General features: G+C 44.0%; 1 protein-coding gene across 6 annotated transcripts in view; it reads right to left on the minus strand.

The window, feature by feature from the left end:
- LOC124135678 (tudor domain-containing 6-like) overlaps positions 1–25,058 on the minus strand; it is a 54,920-nt gene that overhangs the window by 24,363 nt on the left and 5,499 nt on the right. For all 6 annotated transcript variants that reach the window (XM_046501120.2, XM_046501121.2, XM_046501125.2 and 3 more), the window contains exons 6-14: positions 21,558–21,959; positions 14,696–14,777; positions 13,610–13,801; positions 12,757–12,831; positions 11,667–11,737; positions 10,489–10,622; positions 9,202–9,259; positions 1,468–1,505; positions 363–474 (exon numbers count right to left, since the gene is read on the minus strand). In XM_046501120.2, the coding sequence (XP_046357076.2) occupies positions 363–474; positions 1,468–1,505; positions 9,202–9,259; positions 10,489–10,622; positions 11,667–11,737; positions 12,757–12,831; positions 13,610–13,801; positions 14,696–14,777; positions 21,558–21,959 (1,164 nt within the window). The remainder of the gene's footprint in view (positions 1–362; positions 475–1,467; positions 1,506–9,201; positions 9,260–10,488; positions 10,623–11,666; positions 11,738–12,756; positions 12,832–13,609; positions 13,802–14,695; positions 14,778–21,557; positions 21,960–25,058) is intronic.

Consider the following 25,058-nt stretch of genomic DNA (forward strand, 5'->3'; position numbering starts at 1 on the left):
ACGATGACCTATTCTCACCCAGATCTTCACGGGTTCATGGGAAGTGAAAATGTTGAAAAATTGTTACAGTGGCCGGGTTGATATTGTTTAAAGTCGCAGTGGCCAAAATTACAGCTCCACAAGCAGCTAGTGATTAATAAAGTCCCGATTAACATGCTTTGACAGAGCATCAGTCCACCATGACATAGAAATCAGCTCATTCCCACATTTTAGTCAACACAAAAAAAGGAGCATGCTAACATATTTGGAACGATGATCAAAGTTCATATCGTGGAAAATAGCTGTTGTACAAAAAGACATTGATTGTCAAGAGCTGACGGTTGCACAAGACACTTTGGGGATACAGAAGTGTAAAGTCTTACTGGACATTCCTTCTCCAGTTTGGCATTGATATCGTCTATGCAGGAGTCTTCCTTCTGTACAAAGAAGCTGTCTACTCTAAGTGCAAATGTCACATATATCGTGACTGTCTCGCTGAAACAAATAGGACCTTGGTATGGCATAACATTGCACCCCTATGAACAGGTAAAACCATCATACATATATTTCAAAAAAGATTGAAAGAAATTGAGAAACAATATAACTCCTATCAATTGTGTACAGCCAAGTATTCAACACTTACCCACTCTGCAATATACTGTCAGGTGAATATTTACGCTCTTTTACAATCTCATTAAAATCAGACCTCACTTCTCGCTATCGCTAAACAAAGATCTGAGGACATCCCATTAGGGTGCACATCAGAACGACCTCTCATCAGAGCATCTCTTACCAGATTGTGAAAGTGACAGTCGGAATGGCATGTCTAATCATGCAACCTCGAAAACCTTAACTCCGAACGATAGTTACGGGTTTAACGACTGAATCCATACAATCGAGACCATCTATTAGCCATCCCATAATGTTCTTTTGTTCAGGTTTCAAATTTGTAATCAAGAATTTGTCCAAATATGTTTCGAAGCATAGTCGCCAATTTGAAATTAGTGCCGTAAAACACAAGAAAGCTGCCTTCTGATTGGTCATTCCATTGGTCGGTCAAAGTTCCTGCAAGGTCGGTCAGACTTGACCCGTAATGGGATGTCCTCAGATCTTTGTTTAGCGTGAGCAAGAACAAAGATCTGATTTTAATGAGATTAGCTCTTTTATAATTTATCAAACCATATATACATTTACAGAATCAGACGCAAAAAGGAAAAGGAAAAAAAAACAGTTAAACATTCTATCTAAATTTTGAGGTTTCTATGGAGGGTATATTTGTGTTCTGTGGCGGTTTACTTTGTGAGAGATCGAATCAAGGTGATAAGATATTAAGCTGAATTATTCTAGAAAGCTGACATAAGATTGGCTCACAACCTACACATCCTTCACTTTTGACTTTCTATGGAGGTGTCCCCTGATGCAAACAGGTATCAGAGTAAAAATCTGATTGAATGAGATTGCAAGATAAACAACAAAACCAACACTCACCTTGGGTCTAACAGCTCAGGTTCTGGGATTGTAAAATCCTGCAAGACACATGGAAGAAATATGATATGATGTACATCTTGATGAATAAACCTTTTCGAACTTCACTTTTTCTCCAATATCATATACCAGGGACAGCATTAGACAGCACCTATCTGCCCGTTTTACCTTCAAGTCCATCTTCCTGGCTGGGGGAGGGACGAGTGGGTCAGGGAGTTAACTGACTGTAAAAGTCCCGTTTCAATCCTTGCTGAACTAGGGTGGAACTTTTGGGCTTGACACTGGCTATTACAAGTTATGTCCCTTCTATGACTCTCCTATTGACCAAAAAGATTCCACCTCCCATATTACTTGCAATTGCTTCTAACAAAATGGCTATCTGACAATCTGATTGATAATCAAAATCTAAAAGTGAATCAAATCAAGTGCATCAAAGCATCACCGTGATTAAAAACATGAAACGATTTTCAAAATATCTGTTGATGCTGAGTTGGCGGTACACTTGATTTGCAAATCCTGCAATCGACCGATATCTGCACGGCAGTTTACGAACCGGATGTCGATTTCATTACATGATTTTGATTGGACTATGCATAGACTTGTTCGTCCAGCCAAAATATAACTCCATTATTCCAGCCTAGTTCAGAGAGGGTGGAAACTGGACTTTCATAGTCAGTTAACTCCCTTGCCTCAGGAAGATGACTCAAGTCAAATGACTATGTTTACGTTGTGCTGATAACTTCCATTCGAGGCTCTGTATATGGCAAAACCTCTGCACTGTACACAAAATATCTTTACAAGGCAAGAGTGTCCACTAGTCGATATCAAAGCCTAGTGAATACTATACTTCGATACTGGCTTGAGGACACACTTGCCTCAAGAAGATGAACCTCGACATGCTATTAATAAAATATGAACACTGTAACCAGATGCTGTTTTTTTCAGATACTGAAAAGAATGTCAGTGTACTATAAATGTGGTAATTCAGACAGTTAATTTGGAATTACATTCTGTAAACATTTGTACCAAGGGGGGATTCCTCGATTAACGGGATCCTGACTACCACGGTTTCACTGTACATATCAAGGTGAGCTACAGTGCCGTGGCACCACCTTACCAACAATGAGACAAACTAACAGGCAAAGACTAAACTCTTACTGTGAATGTGATCGAGTGCAAGGCCAAAATAATCTATACATGTGGTGCCATAGCATAGAAACTTTACAAAGTCATATTAAATCACCAATTTAAAAACTCATTTATTCTAAGAAATGGGGCTAAAGGAGGCATTTATACTATAAAAGATATATGTAATGAAAAAGGTTTCAGGTGGGCTGAGAACCTCAAGGATAAAAATAACAAAAGGTACAATTCTAGACTACACTTGGTTAACACTTAACAAACCAAAGCCTTGGAAGGACATTAAAAGAAGCACTGACAGCTTTGGAGTCTACCATCTGTACTTTTATCACCCCCTGGAGGATTTGTTAAAACCGACAAAAGGATCTAGATTATATTATGATAAACTGTTGACATCAATGAACAACAACTTTGTTACCGATAATAATGTTATACCACCTTTATGTTGGCAAATGAGATTTTGTAGAATTTTCCTATTCGGAATATTCTATAAGTAATACGTTACCACTGTTATACCGAGGCTGTTGTCTCCCACAACTGCTGCTATAGCGAAATCTACCACAGAGATCTCAATTACCTCATGCAGCACATGCGTAGCCACCTAGCTGCCATGTAACACCCTTCACTCTTGTCTCCTGCGAGAGCAAGTGCTCGGGGGACGGACGGGCGGGCAGCAGCCCAGTGGTAACGTATTACTTATAGAATATTCCGAATAGGAAAATTCTACAAATTACATTAAGTAATACGTTACCACTGTTATACCGAGGCTGACTACCACAGTAGGCGGTGGGGAGCACCTACAACCCGAATTCTGACTGCTAGCGTTCCTTCCGACCAGCGGAAGTAAACACCAAGGCGGAAGCACTCGATGCGCATGCACCTAGCTAGGCGTTACCCTATAGGAGTACCAAAGCACTGTCAAGCGCATACCGTAAGGCTCAATCGTCAATGCCAAAACGATTGGTGACTCCAAACGGCCCCACTGGATAGGTATTTCATCGCCGCAGCAGATGAGAACACTGTATCCGCGTGAGCTAAATCTTAGATCAGGTTAAACAGTCGAAAAGAGGGAAATTAATTTCCTTCAGACCGTATATCCCAGAGCAAGCCTACTTAAAGTATGCATTAGGCGCGTGACCTAATTCCAGTATTCGTAAGCATGTATCACAAGGTTGGAATACACGACAGACAATTAAATGCATAATTGTCAAAATACAAATAAGGACAAAACACACAAAAAGCCGCCTCACCTGTGGTGTGAGTGCGCTGGTTTGCAGGACCCCCACTCCTGTACCCACGGCGTGGGAACATTGGAGACGACCCAGATTGACCACCGTGCAAGGACTGACGACTGCGGAGTTTGGAATTGCGCTGGACACACCCCCTAGATGACCGCTTGTGCCGCGATCAGCGGACCAAGACGGTGCACCCCCTCCACGGCTTCATCAGAAACCTTTCTGAGGTAATGATTGGCAAAAACCGAGTCAGAACGCCAGTAACAACCTCGTAATATTCTGTGAACAGAGATATTCGAGTGTAGGGCAAATGTTGCCGCTAGCGCCCTGATCTCGTGCGGGTTTGACCCCGCTACCGGTAACCCCCGAGACCGGTACGCCAGATTGATGACAGAACGAAGCCACAGCGCAATCGAGTTGCGAGTTATGTCAACCGTGCGATTAGGGTTACACGAAATGAACAGACGGTCACGCCCTTGTCTACGTTCATTCGAAGCCTTAAGATAATACTTAAGGGCCCTAACCGGACACAGCGCTCTGTCCTCAGTATCAGCAGGATGTAAGATTTCTTTGAGGGATCTTACAGTGAATTCCCTCTCCGTTTGCCCGACTCTCTGATTCTTGGCGACGAAGCCCATGAGCAGGCCCAGGCGGACCGCTCCTTCGTCACCCCTATCGAATCGTACCTTGGCGACATCGAGTGCATGAATTTCGGATACACGTGCCGCCGTGGCAAAGGAGAGGAGAAATGCTGTTTTCCAAGTCACATGCCGGAACGAAGCACTATGCAAGGGTTCATACGGAGCTTCCGTAAGTGATTGCAACACTAGGGAAAGATCCCAGGCCGGTGCCCGAAGGCGGCCCTTCTTAAGATCGTGCTGTTTGAAACCCTTGATAATACCCCGTATCACCGGCTCTTTGGGGAGACTGGTACCCATAGCAACGTCCCGTACTGTAGCAACGGACGAGACATAGTTGGCAATGGAACCCCCGGAGAGTTTCCGGGTCTCTCGCAAGTGAGACATGAAACGAGCAATATCCTGCACAGATACCTTATCTGGCGAATGAATGTGATGTTTACAACACCACTTCGTGAAAATAACCCAACGTGCATTATACACCTTCTGGGTAGAATCACGATGCATACTAACGTATGCCCGAGACGCCCGGCGAGAAAAACCTTTACTCCTCAGACGCTCGGTGACAACATCCACGCGTGCAGATTGAACTGCCCTGCGTTTGGATGAAGCTGACGGGTGTGAGGGTGGATCAAGAGATCCGGTCTCACAGGCAGTGGGAGTGGCGACTGCGTGACCTGGGTCAGCAAGTCGGGGTACCACGATCTGTTCGGCCACATGGGCGCGATCAGTAACATTCGACAGCGAACTCCTCGAAGCCGGCTTAGAATGTGTGGTATCAACGCTGTCGGCGGGTAAGCATAAGCGTCCAAGCCCGTCCAGTCTAACGCGAGAGCATCGTGATCGATGGCCCTCGGGTCCGGGACTGGTGATACAAACAACGGGAGTTGATTGTTGAACCGTGTTGCGAACAGGTCGACCATCGGACGACCCAAACGTTCGCACAGCCACTGAAACACTACTCCGTGGGGCTCGGATCCTGAGGCCTCGATAGAGCATCGGCCAGTACGTTCCGCACACCTGGGATGTGACGGGCGCGTATCTGGCACGGGACACTGTCCACCAGAGCGTAAAACTCGAACGTGAGATCGAGTAGCGAGTGACTGTGGGTTCCCCCCAGTTTGTTCACATAGGACACTACCGTCGTGTTGTCGGTCGCCAGCATGAGCCGGGCGTCGACGAGACGATGCTTCCAGTGATTGACTGCGTTGATCACTGCCTTGAACTCGAGACAATTGATGTGAAGACCTAGTTCGTCCACGCACCACAGCCCCGAGCTCACCTCCCCCTCTAGATGGGCGCCCCAGCCCACTAGAGAGGCGTCTGTATACAGGTTAACGTGGCCCGGTAGGGCCGCATAGAGACTCCTGATAAGACATTGTAAGGGACCGTCCACCACTCCAGATGCGGTCGGAGCCGATCCGGGAGGGCGACGGTCGCACTGTTCACCTCCGTTGCCAACAACTGGATTAAAAACCGTTGCAGCGGGCGGAGTTGGAGACGACCCCATTCGGTGCAGTCCTGGGCTGATACAAGTAGCCCTAACAGCTGTTCCCAAAAGTGAACAGTCTGTTGCACCGCTAAGACTTTGGCAATCATCGCCTGAATTTTGTGCCACCGGTCTGGGGGGACAAATAGGCGATGGGACACCGTGTTGAACCGACCTCCGATGAACTGCAAGTTCTGAGAAGGGGTTAACTCGCTCTTGGGGAGATTGACAATCCACCCCAATTGCTCCAAGAGCCGACGTGCGAAAACGAGATGGCGTGACAGGGTGTCCGACATTCGATTTGCTACTAGCGAGTCGTCCAGGTACGCGAAGTACCGGACACCCCTCCGGTGGAGGAACCCCACTATGGGGGTGGTTAACCGGGTGAACAGCCAGGGAGCGGATGAAAGACCGAATGGGAGTACAACCCACTCGTAGTGCCTGCCTTGAAAGACAAACCTGAGATACTTGTGATGATCCGAGTGAATCGGAACATGCAGATAAGCATCCTTCAGGTCGATCGAAGCTAGCCAGTCGGCCGGCATGATCAGTGCTTTCAGGTCCGTCAAGCTCAACATTCTGAACTTGGGCGGTTTGCGCAGGTAGAACTCGTTGAACGATTTCAAGTTGTGAATCATTCTGAGTTCGGCACTGTCCTTCTTGGGAACGAGAAATATCCTGGAGTAAAACCCCGGTGTTATTTCTGGTAGAGCTAACTCCAGAACTGCCCCCTTCTCCACCAACCTGCCGATGGCATCGGCGAGGAAGGGAAGATCGGTTTCCGAATAGAAACCTGCCGACGGGGCAACGGTGAGCGGCGGATTCGCTTTGAGATCGAGCCGATAGCCGTACCGAATCGTGTTGACCACCCACGGGTCGTCGAACACTTGTTCCCAATTCTCCCAGTAAGTCTGGAGTCTGGCTCCCACTGGGGAAAGAGAGGGGGGCCGGACGGGCTGCGGCAGGCGCAACTGTCCAGGGCCAAGTGACTCGGGTTCGCCTACGGGCCAACCGAAGTTGGCGCTGTTGGCACACGAACCCCTCCAATGAGAGTCACCTGGAGGGGCCCTTGCCGTCCTTAGACGACTTGGGCTTCCCCCAGTTCCCCTTCTTCCCGCGAAAGGGCTGCTGAGAACCCTTACCGGAGCCCTCAGAGCGGGGCTTCTTCCCAGAGGAAGAAGGACCCGACCCCTTAGGCCTGCCGGATGCAGCATCCTGGGGCGCGCTCAGCTTCGGAGCGGCACCCAGGCGCCTATGCAAGGACCCCACAAGATCCAGTGTGTGCCGAGAGGCCTCGGCAGACACAGCGGCCTGTTGTTCCTTCAGAACCCCAGGGATCTTGTTATTAAACAGGGCTCGAGCAGACCAAGGCTGCGAAAGGAGCACCTCCTGATTGGCAGCGTCCAACCCTGAAGCAACCAGATACGACTGGCGCCGAAGAAAATGGCACGTGCCGGAAACAAAGGCCGAAGCCCCGGCAACGTACACCAGGGAAGCATTCAAACCGAGCAAGCAGTTGTAAATGCACTGGTCTCGGTCCATGGGAGAACCTTCGACCAGACTGGCCGCTGCAGCCAGGTATGTGTCTCCGTGAGACATTGCCAGCATGGAGTGTCGAGCGAGGGTGTCCAGCTGTTGCAGGGTACCTTGAGGTACCGTGGCAACCGGTGGGGCACGGACCCCCAAACGCTCCACATGGGCTTCCGCAGAAGGACCAGCCTCGGGAAAGGCAAGGTCATGTACTGGGAAAGACCCTTTTCTCCACGACGGGGGAGGTAACAGGAGACCCCGACCGGAGGCAGCCGTGAAGGCCTTCTCCAAAGAAGGCTTAATCCCGCGCAGCAAGGTTGATGCCGGGAAAGCCTTGTCGGACGCCTCGTCGTATACCTCGGAGGAACCCACGGAACCGTGGATTCCCCGCGGTATCGGCAGGGGCTTTGGCATGTCCTCGAAGAGGTCATACACCATGGCCACGCGGTCCTTAACCGATAGCGGAAGCAACGGTTCGGGGGAAGGACCGGTAACCACGGCAGCCGCTGCCGTACCGGTGGACCCCGCGTCCGAACCCGCGGCCACCGAAGAGGCCGGGGACGGAACAGCCAGCGGCCTATCTTGCGATAGGCCGCCAGCTTGGAGTCCACAAGTTTCGACAATAATGCGGCGACGGAATCCCCAGACAGCCAGAGGGCCGCAAGGGGATCCGCCGCAGCCGAGGAGGTGGTACCCGCACGGGGACCCCGACCGGACGAACCGGCCACCACAGGGGTGGAGACGGACTGTACGTACAGCCGGTACCGCTCAAACTCCGCAGGCCCCAGACCTTCGCACAGGATGCACCGGGTGTCCCCGCAAGGAACCCTGCACCGCGGGCAACGATCGTGGGGATCCCGGGACGACAAAAACTTTCTGCACACCCCACAACTCCGAGGAGCAGGGGTAGAGGGGGTGGATACCGGGGACATATCCATGTCAGACATTGATTGTTTGCTATAAACAAAAAACAAAACATGGTTACAACGCACGCACCACAATGATTCACAAACGAGCATTTTCACAAGAAAATAAACGAGCAATGTGAACATATAACATACACATATAACTTTTATAAAAGAAATAAGTTATGTTAACCCCCAAAACATACAAGAACAGGGGAAACGTAAAACACAACGTGCATACGCGAACCCCGCAAGTATATAGAAAAAAGGGCGGGAAAATTATAACCAAGCGTAGCTACCGCAACGCCCCATAAAAGCACAGTTTATTAGAGAATAAACTATAATAAATATCACCAAATCTTCAAGGAACGCTTCAGCAGGAGAAAACACGTCTTGCTAAGCAGACGAAGGAGACAAGAGTGAAGGGTGTCACATGGCAGCTAGGTGGCTACGCACGTGCTGCATGAGGTAATTGAGATCTCTGTGGTAGATTTCGCTATAGCAGCAGTTGTGGGAGACAACAGCCTCGGTATAACAGTGGTAACGTATTACTTAATGTAATTTGATCATAGTCAGAGACAGAATTTAGACAATATCGGATTATCCATCTGGTAATATTTACTGTGGATAACTGGTTTCCACAAACTACACTGTAGGTGCAGAAATACATAACATTCTCCACAAACCTCACAGTTTTGCTACTTTATACAATTTGTATTGATGCATTTTTTAACGTTGGCAAGATTCTATATACATCCATTAACACAAGCTAAGTGGCTGATGGGATACTTGCTACACACCTTCCACTTGACAGTAGGTTTAGCTCGGACCAGCTTCACCAAGTCCCGCCCGCACACTCTGAAATAACAGCCACACCCTAGAGGGACATCTTCAAGCATCTGTTGTTTGCTTTGTTTGTTGTTTATAACGCTAGGCTCAGCGATATTCCAGCTATAAATTATCAAGTCTGGACCAGACAATCCAGTGATTAACATCATGAGCATCAATCTACAGAATTGGGATAGGATGACATGCATCAAGCAAGTCAGCGAGCTTGACCACCCAATCCCATAAGTCGCCTCTACCGACAAGCATGGGTTGCTGAAGACCAGTATGAAGATCATGTTTGTTTTGTTTGTTTGTTGTTTAACGCTGCACTCATCAATATTCCAGCTTTATGATGGTGGTCTGTAAATAATCGAGCCTGGACCAGACAATCCAGTGATTGACATCATGTGCATCGATCCATGCAATTGGGATACAATGACATGTATCAACCAAGTCAGCGAGCCTGACCACCCGATCCCATAAGTCGCCTCTAATGACAAGCATAGTTGCCTTTTACGGCAAGAATGGGTTCCTGAAGACCTCTTCTACCCCGGATCTTCACAGGTATGAAGATCATGAAGGAAACTGTCAGACCAGTCATCTGTGGACATAGTTACCAGATTCCAAATATCAACAAAAGAATAACCACAGAATTTCAAATGAACCGTAATATTACATTTTTATACACTTGCCTCCCAGCTATGTACATAAGCCATGCAGGCTATGGAAGTCTTACTACCTGTCAGAATATTGGAACTGTCACTCGTCCCATGTTTCACATATCCATCTCTGTGCGTCTTTAAAATACCTGTGTCTACCAATACTTGGGCATAGTGCTGACCCCAAGAAATACATTTCACAATTAGTGGAACCTGGCATGACTAAGGGAGGCAACTCTATAGATTAGCAGGGTTTGGGATCACTGAGAATGAGTTAGAGGCAGACAAACCAGTAGCCATCACTGTGAGCATTGTGATATACAGACACTGAATCCACCACAGTTTGGCAGTCGCGTTCCTCAGTCATACAGTCTTTTGCTGTCCACACTCAGCAGCCATTGTGGACAACAGATCCCTATTTAAGTTACCTCAGATGCCAAGATTGAGGCACAAGAAATCTATTCCCTCTGAGAATCGCAAAGAGGTTCTGTCCCAAAATAACTTCTCTCTTAATAATGATTGTGAAAGAATGTCTCCTCACCTGACAAGCACCTCAACAAAAGCCTTGTCTAATGAGGAGTAACAGTAAATAACACTCACTTTTCTACTTCCACTAAGTCACTCCATGCACTAATCCTTGCCAACAAATGAGCTGGGGCCTCTTCAAGAAACTTTTCCTTAAACAGTATAGGGATCCGTGTGCCCCACATGCCATTAGGGAGAGGGTCCAGAGTCTGCAAAGTTATGATCAGTGTATCAAAACTTGGACAAAAACACAGCTGACTGCAATATTAATCATCCTCGATTATCCAGTGTATAATATTTCAATTCTATGATAAATAGACCGGACCCATTTGCTTCCATAGATTTGTTGGGGCCTGATCTGTATTGCACGACACTAAAACAGCTGTCCAATCAAATTGGAGATGGGAAAGTTTGTTTGTTTGTTATTTAACACCCCACTCAGCAATATTCCAGCTTTATGACTAGTCTGCACCAGACAATCCAGTGATACATTGACATACATCAACGAAGTCGGTGAGTCTGACAACCTGATCCCATAGTTGCCTCTTACGACAAGCAAAGTCACCATTTATGGAAATCATGGGTTGCTGAAGGTCTATTCTACCCTGGATCTTCACGGGTAAGAGATTGGGAAGATGGTATTAAGACTGGTGCGAGTGGGACCAGGTTATTGATCATGACAAAATGGAGATATGACACACTGGATAATGCAGGATGTTCATTAATGGGGCAAAAGGGAACTGTTCCACCTTAAAGGTATTCATATCAACATTGTATACTCCCTGGGGAGATACTAGGGTGAGTGAGTGAATTGGGTTTAACGCCATATGACCAGCATTCCAGTTATTTTCTGGGTCTTGCTATGTCTATATGTTATCATTATAAGGACTAGTAGTGGACTAAAACTGTTAGTTTCTGGAGGTGGCACTGCTGACAAATCAAAAAACATAATCAGGGCAAACCAGTTATTCACACTCATGATCACAGACTTATGGTGCGGCTAAGGGACACAACTCTGCACAACAAATTAGAACACCTTAAGACGACTGGGACACCCATGCTGATGAACGACACCCGAATTCCATTCCACACAAAACTGCACATATCTTCACAAAAATAAATCTTAAATAATAATCATTGATTAGAACTAAACATCACAAACAAACATGTTGCCATAATCATTATTGAGAACCTGGCCCTGGAATTGGTTGTCAGGAAACCCTGGCAACATAACTGTTTTACGACATACCTACCTCTCGTATCCAATCTCGGAGGGCGGTATCAGACACAGACATATTACTGCTGGCTGCGATGGGAGATGCATCTGGGTGGAATCAAAACACATAATTACAGTACATACATTGACGGTCAAGGCAATAGCGACAAGAGTCCAGATTGTTCACAGTGAGTCAGATTATTGTGGCAGGAATGACAGGTTATTGACATTTACAACTTTAGTCCCTATCCAACAACCCGTCCTTGTTTTAGCCGCTTAACCGCCGCTGAGTGCAAGGCAGGGTAACAACAAGTACCATCTTCTAACGTCTTTTTGTATGATGCAGGTAGGGATCGAACCCCGAACTTTACGCCCTCCAGGGAGGCGCACTACAACCAGACCATAGAGGCGGTCAGAAACATAAAGGTCTTATAATCAAAGTAATAATCAAATCGTACAGTACAACACACTACATGAATTTGTTACTTTACAGGGCCCTCATATTTTCCTGAAGGGACCCTATATATTTTTTATTGGGGGTCCTCCGTACCCGTAATTTAGCAGGTCAAGCAGCGTTCGAAATACCTGCCTGCCCGACCGTCCGAGACGGGTTGATTTCAACTCGGGCTGCCAGATTTTCAAATCCCCCTGCCCGACGGTCGGGTTATATTTCATATGTGGAAATATTCTAAATATTTCCCGATGATAAGCATTAATTCACATGTAAAAATGAATGATAAAATGTAACCAAAAAGAAACCCCGTTAGCTTTTAGACAACCTAAAATTTAGGCCCTATTTAGGAATAAGGATATTTACATGATGTATTCTAGGATATTAAATACAAATCTGACCTAAAAAGTGTTTGCTATTTCTTTTCTTGCATTACTTCATGTTCAATGAATTCGATTTAAAGTTTTAATTAAATTATCCTGAGAAACATATGATTATAGTGGGCAGGCAGGTTTTGGTCAGGGCTGGCAAGTATTTCAGCTAGCCAGTCCTGTGGTCTGGCTGAAATCTTTGGGAGTTTCATACCCTTGTCAAGGTAAAACCCTGTTTAATCATCTTGGCATGATTTTCACATGCAACTGTCTCCCACAAATTATGGCTGTAGTTACACATCTACCTCTGTCCACTGCCAGGGCATCACATGCATTCTTGGCAGCCATATACTCAGCCTCCTGAGCTGTGGGGAACATATCTGAAACAATATCACAAACGAGGTATTTACAAATAAATTCTTTTTGAATAAGCATATCAAACAATTCTGTTTGTAAAAGGTTACACATAATAAGTGTAATAATAACAGTGATTTGTCAACAGCCATTTAGTTCTGACCAACAACACTGAGTGAGCGACTCTGGTCCAACATCAAGTAGCATTATCTTGGCTACATAATGAATGCGGGTACAAACATGATGCTGACAGTAACAATCATGGCTTACAATGACACACTCCAACAGTCAGTCGGAAGGTGTGAGTGAGGAATGTTTAGCTCAGCTTTACCAGTATTTCAGTCATATCACCGACATTTGCCACTTCAGGAAATCCCTCAGCACTGATGACTATGAGTCATAATCAGAAGAAAGCTGAACTAACCACCAGTAGACCCTTCTTGGCTAAGGGATGCAATTCTGCACAGCAAAATTACAGACCTTTGCATTATTGTCCCTCCATTTCAAGGTCATTCATTCCAGCACCATCAGCACTGTAGGTCTACAAATCATCACAATCCATCTTTTCTCTGCAGCCCTATGTACTGAGATAGTGTGGTAGCCTCCTGGTTAAAGTGCTTGCTTGTCACGCCATGACCCGGGTTTGATTCCCCACATGGGTATAATGTGTGAAGCCCATTTCTGGCATCCCCTGACATGATATTGCTGGAATATTGCTAAAAACTTCGAAACAATACTCACTCACTCACTACTGAGATAGTATGAGAATCCTGACACGGGCTACAGTTATCAATAGCTTCTTACCAATACTGCCAAACACCTTCCCATCCACTCTCACTGAACTGACATACAGTCCACTCTTTGCCTGGGTGGTGTCGAACTTGATGGGAAGCAAGTTCCGTTTCCAAATGTACTTATTAATCTTCTCTATGTAGTCTGTGCCGTCCCCATAGAACCTCACCTGCTGGGCAGCTAGGGGTAGGGGAGCCTGCAGCCCTGGGGGTCAGGACAAGATGGGTGAGGGATTGAGTCAATGAGAGTGAGAGACAGTGAAACAGAAACAATCAAAGATATGCTGCAAATACCCATCGTCAACAATGTCAGGTCACAACTGTAAGTGTCATTGCGATGTCCTCAGAAGATTGATATTCGGCTTAAGGTTTAAATGTAATTCCAAGCAAGATTACTAACCATGCTCACTCAATGACTATTCTTAATATTATAGTTTAGTAACAGTGCATAGTTTTACATTGTTGCATTGAATGCTATGTGTCAGTTCCTCTTCAATTTAAGAAATACATACATGTCTAAAGGAAATAAAAATAATCATGTGATTTTCGACAAAGTAATTCTTTCTTTTCCACCTTGCCTAACACAGGCACTTAATCAGAAATCCCAGATCAATCCCTGGATACAGTGATAGTGTTATGATGAGATGATAATATGACACATAAAACTGAAACAGCTGTATCCCAATACAAACGACAAGTCCATTTTATGAACAGGTGAGCAAAGTATGGTATTTCCTGCATATTCCCGCATATTCTCACAATCCTCACGTTGATTATCTGTACCTTTTCTCCTTATAGTCTATTGTCATATCTCTCCCACTTTTAGATGCCATCATTCGCCCACTGTGTTTATCTGCATATCCCACCTACATCTATGGGGAACAACTTACTAGACATTTCCCTCTAAAAAATAACGTCATCCAATATATGACTTCATCAAGTTGCGAGCTCATATTTGATTCCCCAGAAATGACGTCAGGATAGAACAAAGTTAAATCATGAAATTATACATCCCAATAAAGTACTTGTCACTCCTCCTCATTCTGTGACGTCAACTTTGACCTGCATTAGAAAAGTCAGGGAACTACTTTATACAAACCTTGCAACGGTTCTGCAAATGAATCCTGGTTGCGGCGGAAACGTGGCGGAACTTCAAACTTGTGTCCAAATTTAATATTGTTCTGTAACCAAAAACTGTCTTGTTATCACTGTTTCAAGCAACCATAAAATATACCACAGACAGAAATGTACAACAGTACACAGACCTTATGTTGTACAAAAGTTTCCAAATAGACACACCCAGTCACTATGATCATACTATCTGCAACTATGTACATATTGTATATGGTCAAATGATATTGCTTATTTCAATAACATTTCAAGTATAAGTACTATTACCCTCACTGGGGCAGTCCTACATACATGTATAATAAACCAGGACGAAAGGGACAACAAACAATAACTGGTAACCAGGGTTGAGGGTTAATTTCCTAAGAAAGATACATGAACATCTAGTTTTTGAAAGGCATTTAGAAGTGATACACATAAGGAAAAGAATTTATGGATGTCAACTTCTTTATTATGAGGAACACAATGTTTTGGAGTATATACTTACTCCTTTATCAGGTGAATAAATGCGATGAAACAGAGAACATAGTCCCGATGATAGTCCTGTCTACCATCAACAACAACTGGCGACAAAGAAACTACAAGAAGCCATTGACACCAGGAGATCCAAGCCAGCCATGATCCATGACCAGGAAACCTATCTGCCAAGTGCTTGGGACTTATTGCTTTGTCTAATCATACCGCTTGCTTCCATTTGTCCATTGCCAATTCCATTCTATTACCTATCAGTGCTATTTACCCTGGCCACCAGTTTGCCCATTGCCCATTCTCCATTGCTTCTTACCATGCTTATCAATCAGTGATAATTTTAGTCTTGGCTACTAGCTATCCATCGCTATCACCCATCAGCGACCAATTAAGTGTTAAGTATTGGCTTCCATTTGTCCATTGCTAATCATCTATCTGTGCCAATTAACTGATGGCGTCCCTTGTTAGGTTTCCACCTTTGTTATCATAATGTATTTCTTAGAGTAAAAATATCATTTATACTTATCCTGACTCATACTTATTGCTTATCTCTCTCTCTTCCGAATAGGTAGTGGAAACTTCCTGTGCTGTTCCCAAAGAACAGAGAAAACAGCTCACCCAAACGCACCCTTATTCTGTGCAAGCGCACCGGAACCATGTGACCAAGCCCAGTAACTCATCACTCTCTCTTTTTCCAACTTAATGGTCCGAACACATCAGTGGAAAGAGTGGAAGGTCGGGAGGGTACTCATTTGTATGAGTCAGGATAAGTATAAATGATATTTTTACTCTAAAAAATACATATTTTATCTTATCCTGACTCATACTTATTGCTTGAATCGCACAGTAGGTGGTGGGTTCCACCTGTATGTGTGATAAACGTCGATCTGTTCTATAAACCCCATAGGAACGTTGTTAATCTTCTGTGTAAATTCTTTATAGATTTGTGGATTTATAAGGTTTCTAAGAATAAAATCTTGTTCACCTTAAATGATTAAAGTGTTAAGAGAAGAGCAGTAATCTTAACACAATCATTTCTCACTCATGTGCTGAATTACATAGTAAAACAGGGGGCATGGACTCTCAGTCTTTGGTTATTGAACAGTAACCTGAGGTCAACAAGTCTATATGATATTGGGTGAATGTGATCATCTAATGATGTCTGGTAGGATTCGTGAGTTGTCTTCTGTAGCAAGGTCTCGGAGGTAGTGATTGGCGAAAACTGTATCTGATTTCCAGAAACAGCCTTCCATAATAGTTGTTAAGGAGCAGTTGCCGTGAAGTGCCAAAGTTGAGGATGTAGCAGTAGATTTGGCCAGTTTGGAAGTTTTAATATTGGATTTCCTGCTAGTTCGACGAGATCTGGAAACCACGTTCTCGCAGGGCAGTAAGGCGCTACCAAAAGCAGTTGTAGGTTGCTCGCGTGTAGGGTCTTTTATAATATCTGTGGCATCAAGGCTGGTGGAGGGAACTCATACGCATTTAGTCCCTCCCATGAAATTGACAGAGCATCGACTGACCAAGCTAGTGGGTCTGGCACTGGTGATACAAATGTTGAATCTGGTTGTGAATAGGTCTATCATTGGGCAACCTTTTTCTTTTATTGCCAGTTGGAATGCTTCTGGGTGTAGCTTCCTTTCTGATCGTTTGGCTGGTCTGGATAAGGCGTCTGCTAAGACATTTGCAACTCCTGGTATATGTCTTGCCTTTATTGTTAAGTTCAGATTGTCTTCTAGCTCGTAAATTTGAAATGTCAACTTCAGGAGGGTGTCCGATTTCGTCGTGCCTTGAAGGTTTATATTGTATGCCACAGTTGAATTGTCTGTTCTGATCATCAGACGTTGGTTTCTTAACTGTGGGGCCCAGTGAAATATTGCAAGGATTGCGTATTCCAGATAATTGATGTGGTAGAGCTTTTCTGCTTCTAACCATAGGCTTGCTGTTACTTCTCCATTGAAATGAGCTCCCAAGCCTTGAAGTGAGGCGTCCACGAATAGGTGGTTGTTGTAATCCGGCTCGTTTAAACAAGTTCCTCCGCAAACGTTCAATTTCAGTGTCCACCATAACAGGTGTTTCCTCAATGTTTGTGGTAGTTGCAGTTTTAAATCCTGGTACTCTAGGTATGGATTTAGAAATCTCTGAATAGGGCGTAATTGTAGTCTGCCTCGGACCATCAACGCTTGGGCTGACGTGATTAAGCCTAGTATCACTTGCCATTCGTTGACTGAGATTTTCTTGTAAATTGCTGTTGGCAAGCAAGTCTTGATTTTTCCACCGATCCTCTGGTACCGTTATTAGATTCTGATTGGTTAGAAATCTGATCCCCAGAAATTTGAGATCCTGAGATGGTTGTAGATCGGACTTCTGAAAATTTATTAACCAACCCAGTTGTGTTAATAATTTCAGGGTGAAATTTAGTTGTAGTCTGAGTAGCTCTGTTGATTGATGGGCTAGTATCCCGTCGTCTAGGTGAAAAGCACATCGAGTTCCCTTGTTGTGAAGAAATGTCACAATTGGTTTGGTCACTTGTGTAAATAGCCACGGGCCGTGGAAATTCCAAAGGGCAGGACCGCCCACTGGTAATGTTGTCCTTCGCAGAGGAAGCGTTAATATTTCCTGAAAGTCTGTTTTTGGGAATGTGTAGGTAAGCATCCTGTAGATCGATGCTTCCGAGATAGTCGTGCTGTCTTATCATTTGTGGTAGATGAATCATTCTGAATTTCTCCGGTTCTGGGAGGTATTTCTTGTTGAGTTTTCTCATGTTGAAAAACAAACGAAACTTTTCGTTTGACTTCTTTTTGGGAACCAAAAAGATCGCTGAATAGAAACCCAGGGTTTGTAATTCTGGTTGAATTATCTCGACTGCACCCTTGTTGAGAAGTGAATTGATTGCTATGGTTAACTTCGGCAACAGTTTTTTCCGATAACGTATTTCCAGTGGCTTGCGAGATAACGGGGGTTTCTTGAGTGGAGTCGGGGCATAGCCCTTTCTTAGAATGTTGGAAACAAATTCCGTCTCCTAGAATGTCCCAATTCATCCAAAATCTTGCCTATCTTCCGCCTACTGGGGAATGCTGTACATGAACGGCTGGGGGGAGGGAAGTTCCCAGTCGTTCATCCGCCCATCTTCGCCGGTAATTGCGGGATCCTCTTGATCCGCGGCCGTGACCGGCATCACGTGACGTGTCATGTGACTTGCGAAAAGCAGATGATTTCCCACCTCTGTAGTTGTACGAGCGTTTCTCTTTAGCTTTTTGAACGCCCGTAAAACGGCTTTTGAATTGGGTTTTCTTCATGGATTGATGATACATACAATTCATAGTCTGAACTGACTTGATAAGCATATGATCTTTGGAGTCATGAAGCATTTCTTTGTTGATTTTACGTATGTTACCATTAAAAATGGTTGGGCCTCCCAGGGTTGTCTTAATAATTCTTTGGTATAGATATCTGACCAATTAGAATTATTTATAAGACCTTGTCGCCGTAGTAGTGTTAAACCTGCCGACACTGAACTCATATGATAAGAAATAATTTCTTGATTTTTCTTTTGATTGACGAGAGCTGAAAGTAGCATTCTTTGACGGTCGTTGTGAGGCTCTTTTAATTCATAGATCATAGCTTCATTCATAGCGCGTGACATCGCTAGTCCAAAGAATGCATAGTCTTATCAAGTTTTCTTATCCTCAATGCAAAAGATTACTTTTGGAGTCTGACATGAGTGAGTAATCCTCTTCAATCTCCGGTGAGCGAAGAAATTGCGACATGGCGTGCATGGGGAATTTCTTAGAATTAAAGCTCGGTGTTGGAAGTCCTTGTGATTTCGTGGATTTCCCAAAAGAAACATTAAGATTCTCTGCAATGTTGGAGATTGGTTTTATCGATGGGATGGTTAATCTGTCTATATCGTCCCCTTTGATACAGTATGTATCAGTGGGAGAAGAATTTCTTGACGGTGATGATATTGGTAGTCTATCTGTAATCAATGCCATTAATTTATGATCCTCATAAATTGAAGGGTAATTTTCCACCGATGTGTCCTCATTTTGAGGGGGCTCGAACACAACCTCCTCTCGCAGAAGATAGGAGGCGTTGGGATTGGGAGCCGTAAATGAAGGCTGCAACATCTGCGAGCTATTGTGTGAAGAGGCAGTCGACTGCGTGCCAGGTTGTTTACACATTTGTTGTTGCATAGCAATTACTACTTGTTGTGTGATATTTGCTATCATATCTGTATTAATAGAAAGTGTTGGCAAAGTACCTTGTGTAAAAAAGGTAGGCTGCGTGAAGGTAGTTGGCAGTGTAAACGTTGAAGGCTGCGGAAACCTGCGTGAACGCTGTCGTCTGGGTAAACTCTTGTTGATTAATAGGCTGCGGTAGGTGAAGGTAGGGGATTGCATAAATGCGCGAAGGCCTGAGGCTGATTGAAGTTTGCATCGGTTGTATTTGTAGCCTGATTGGATGACACTGCGGGCTGCGTGAACCCCTGGGGTTGTGCGGACGTAATTATGTGCGCGCAGGCTTTCTTCTGGCTAGAAGAAACAGCTGCTTTCCTTGAAACCCCCTTTGTGACTAATGATGAAGTCCGTGGTTTTGTAGAGGTGATAACCTGACTGAAGATTTCAGTAGGTTTATTCTTAGACCCTCTAGACTTCTTACTAGTAGACGAGGAAGTAAGATGGGGGGTGACTGCATCAACTTCAGCGGGAGTAATTTGAATAATATCAAATTCAAATTCTCTCCCTTCCTCTGACGAAGGGCAGGGCTTAGATTCTCGCCTCTTCTTACTTTTAGCCGTCTCCTAGGATGATAACGAGCGTGATGACTCACGTTGTTTCCAATCCATCTTTTTCCTCTGCACTGCAAAAAGATAATTACTTTCCAGCTGCCAAGATGACGCGAAAAAGAGAGAGTGATGAGTTACTGGGCTTGGTGACATGGTTCTGGTGCACATGCGCGGAATAAGGGTGCATTTGGGTGAGCTGTTTTCTCTGTTCTTTGGGAACAGCACAGGAAGTTTACACTACCTATTCGGAAGAGAGAGAGATAAGCAATAAGTACAGTGGTCCCTCGCTACAACGCTACCAATGAGGTCCAAATAATTGGTGGGCGTTATAGAGGATGAGCCGTTTAACCAAGGCCGAGGCGGGGGGGCGCGCTCGGCCAATCTCACGATCTTCGCCTTGTCTCGCACATTGCAATGATACAAGTTGTTTACCGTTCATAGTGTAAAAATATATATCCATTATGTTTTCACCGTTTGTTATTATTTACAAGCCTTAACTGTCACATTCAATGTGAATGTAGTCTACTTACATGAAAATATCGATAGATAATGGTAGTAACAGACGCTATGAGTGAAGACCCAATTACAATTCATTACGCAAGTACAGTGTGTTTCAGTGGCATTGATTGGTCATGTTGCTTAAAATACGGAAAACGAGAGTTTTGACCAGCACTATGCGCATTTGTACACATTCATACAAATATAGATACACATTCAAGCCAGATTAATTGGTTTGATACAGTTACTTGATCCGAATCAAAAGGAATGACCATTGTGTTGTGACAGCAACTACATGTGACAGTGTCGCCTCAAATTGGATTGCCGACTAATTAAGAATATAAACTTCGCTTGTGGTTCTCTTTTATTGCATGCATGCGCTTCTAAGATCAAAGGATGTATAGTGTGAAAAGTTAACTAGTAGAACAATCGTATTTCCGGGACTTGCCGCGGATGTTTTCAAACAGATTATTAGAACTCCATTCAGCGATAAACGGTTGATTGTGCAATGAAAAAAGCGTTATGTGCAAATGAACAACGAACAACAATACAATCATGTCTGTGTAAAACGCTCAGTATTAAAAGTGTACATAAATTTTGGAGCCATGCCTTACCGTGCGTAGTAACCGAGGTAGTGCTTTATCAAAGAGCACAATAGCGAGGGATCACTGTATCAGTCAGGATAAGATAAAATTTACTTTTGTTCTTACAGGTGCATATATATGTTTTCTGTTTCATAGCATTTATTCACCTGATGAAAGAGTTTACAGTGAGTGAGTTAGTTGGGTTTAACGCCACTTTTAACAGTATTCAAGTTATATCGTGGCGTGTCAGCTTAATGTGGGAGGAAAGCCCGAAGTGATGCAGGTCTCAGACGTTTACCACTTCGGTGAAACCCACGAGCATGGGTATGGTGCTGACAAACCTTGAAACATAATCGGGCCGAACCAGGATTCAAACCCTCAATCATAAGTTTCTGGCATGCCCAAGGGACGTAACTATGTACAATGAATCGCGCGCCTTAGACAACTGGGCCCCCCGTGCTCCCCGTAGTTTACAGACAAAAAAAGAGTTAACGAACCGGTCTCCTCTCTCCCTGACAATCTGACACAGCCTCAGACACAGCTCTCATTATCATACGTCCCACTCGGGGTCTTGGACCCTCCCCTGCACCAACCATCCTATTGCCAGCAGAGTTTCGCAGTGTGATCTGGAAGTTGTGGAAGGGTTCACTACTGTTCATAGGGGAGGAGGGTGGTGAGCTGGACCATTCTTCTGGCGAAGACCTTGGCAGAGGCAGCAGAGGTGCTCTATGTACTTGTGGAGTTGCTACATGAGGTCGCGGATCAAATCTCCTGACTGCCGCAAAGTGAGGCTGATGAGGTGGAGGTCTCTGGAACCCTCCTCCCTGAGGTCGGTATGGAGGGGTGTACCCCCTGCCCATTGGGCGCTTGCTGGGAAGGAAGGGGTTCCTCACTGGAGCCTGGAAGCATATTTACTCATCAATGGAAATGGATATCATAAAAGCAAAACTAAATTAATTTAAAAGATTGTTCAAACATTGTAGGTGTTTAGGTCAAATGACTATTATCTATGGTGTACAATCGTTGAAATAGTTCAGAGTCCAACACACAGTATCTAAAAATGTTAAAAGATGGTGCTTGTTGTTTGAGGCTGGGACGGGTAACTCAGGTACTTGGGATGGGTAACTCGGGTACTTGGGACGGGTAACTCGGGACTCTGGGCGGGTGGGTCCTCAGTGGGACCCGGGTACCCACATGACTAGCCGGACTCGTGGTTAGTCACGTGATATATTGTTTAATGACAAAATTATCTAAAACCATATGGTTACACCGTAAGTCACTAATGTTCCCATTTTCTTTCTGACAATGCACCCATTCCTTCTGACTTTTATATGTTTGAAATAAGATAAAACTTAAACAGTAAACATCAGTGTATGCATGACCAGATCGTTTTACACGTGTATCTAAATACATTTTGCCAGGGCTAAGGTCAAACTTTTCCAATTTGGACAGTTTGTACCTATCTCTAAATATCTACAGCGGGTACCCAGGTAGGGTCGGGTAATAGGGTTGTGGGTACCCGGGTAGTAAATGTGGACTCGTCCCAGCCCTATTGTTGTTACCCTGCCTGCCTAGCACTCTACATATAGGGGATAAAACATGGACTTGTCGGCTCAGAGCCTCTGCGTCTGAGTAGGGTATCCATGTTAAACTGCACAGGAGATTCTCAGTGGGCTAGCAGTATAAAAACATGATAAAAACAACAGAAGTCAGAACTAGTACAAATAGCCACATAACACATTAAACCCCATTTCACCCATCCCCCTGAAGCAAGGGAGTTAACTGACTATAAAAGTCGAGTTTCCACTCTTGCCAAACTAGGCTGGAATTCCTAAGTTACATTTTGGCTGGACCTTATACGTTTATGTGTAGTCCAATAAATAAAATGTGTCACAAACTAGTCATACGGCTGTAGATGGTAGATACTACTTGATGGTAGATGGTAGATACTACTAGATGGCAAACCACATGGATTTCAACATTCAGATTTCGGTCAACTGAAGGATTTGCAAAGCATGTGTACTGACAACTGGGCGTCGACAAATATTTTTAATCAAGTTGCTCAAGTGCTTTGATGCACGTTAGCAGTGTTTGCGTTGTGTTCCAAAATAAGGGGGTCCCCTGTGACGCGGTAGCCGCGAGTGCTGTAGGCGCGAAGCTATCTAGGGGGGTTTGGGGGCATACCCCCCAAGAAATTTTGTTAAATGTGGACCTGAAATGGTGAACTTTAGGCCATTCTGAGCATAAATAAGTGTGTGGTTAAAATCTTTAAGTCTCAGTTTTTATGTGTGTACACAAAACATCTTTGAATCTTCATAGATTAGCCACTTGACTCTTTCAACACCAGTCAACCAGGAGCTTTATCTGCTGTGACACCAAGTTCCCAGAGACTCTTGTGTGATAGATGAAGCCAACATTTATCAAGGAAAATATCTGCTTGTTAAACATTAGTCCTGCATGTTTGTGGAATATATATATTTTGTGAAAATAACACCAATCTAGAAACGTATATAAAAGCAAGTCAAGCCAGCTCTAGCTAGGAAATCAGCATAGGGGAAATTATATATTTATTTTTAGAGTCGAGAAGGGTATTGTGTAATATAAGGTTTCATAGACTAAATGTTAGTCTAGTAAAACATCTTTGCAACTACATGTTATACACCATTTGAAAGGTCTAATCCTACTGTTTATACATATTTATGTTTATCACATTATTTAGATAAAGCATTTACAACTTAAGTTGTAAATAAAAACAAATGTAAGCTAACACATTCAAACGTCTAAATTGAGGACCAAGGAAGGGTAAATTTGACGATTTTTGTCAAATATAAACAAAAATAAAATCCACTTACCTATTTCTTTTTTATTTTCATTGTTTACCTGTTCGGAAAAGTATTTTATAAATAATTGTCAATAGTATCTGTCATCACCAATTTCTCGATACCTGCGGCTGTCAGTAACATGAAGAAATACGTCCGTTTTCGAAGCTTCGTATTAGAAAGTTTATTTTTTTACCTACACTAACCTCGCCAAGTCATTTCGTAGCTGTAAGTTTGTCACGTGCTTTCTTGCCGATATCTGCTACGAGGGTGGTGATTGGTCAAACTAAAGTACATGACCTAAGGCTGTCAATCAAATTACAGCAATGGCACGTGTGTAATCAAAGATTTTGACGAAAGTTTTTTGTTATTCTGAACGTTTCAAGCAGGAAACTCGCGATCTATATTGAAAACATGGAACTTCGTGGATGTATCATGCGAGGTTAGGAGCTGTGACAAAGGTTTGTCAGGCATATTGGAAACAACGTATCCGAGCTGAGAAATCGAGGCCACGAAAGCCGAGATAACATTTCATTCATATTATACGCGATCGCACGAAAAGATTGAAATAATAACTTAACTGTAAGTTTGACAACTAATAGATATATTTTGGTTGATGTTATTTATTACTTTGTATACTAGATTTAAAGATTTGCTTGAAACGTCTTTGTTTTGCTCTTTGACATGTTCGATGTGGACCCGTTGTCGAAGTGTGTGTCCCAGAATTTTATTTTCAATAAAAATTATATAGATCTACCCTTTATTTTGACGTGACTACGACATGGCTGGTCTACCGGCCTGCAGTGTCTGGGGACTCGAGGCTTCTTGGCCGGTGTACCGCCCTACAGTGTTGAAAGAGTATATTGGCTCTTCAAGCAAACTTTCTTGAAACCTATTTTTCTTTTGACAAAGTTTCGGCCATGCCATTTGGACTTTAGTCCTTGACATTGACAATATATACTGTTAACAAGGTCTGCGATTGGCTTACGTTTCTATTTCCGTTTTGTAAACCAATCAGCGATGCCATTACGGACACGACATGGAAGAGAAACGTCATCGGATACAACACTGTGCAACACAAGACCACCCTCTGCAAAATCCACATCCCAAACAGGCCACCCTGACTGCTGCAGGAATGGATATTAACCAAGAACATCTGCTCACCCAAGTAGTGAAATT

This window comes from Haliotis rufescens, unplaced genomic scaffold (genome assembly GCF_023055435.1).
Source record: "Haliotis rufescens isolate VD_foot unplaced genomic scaffold, xgHalRufe1.0.p SCAF_1, whole genome shotgun sequence".
NCBI classification, from domain to species: domain Eukaryota; kingdom Metazoa; phylum Mollusca; class Gastropoda; order Lepetellida; family Haliotidae; genus Haliotis; species Haliotis rufescens.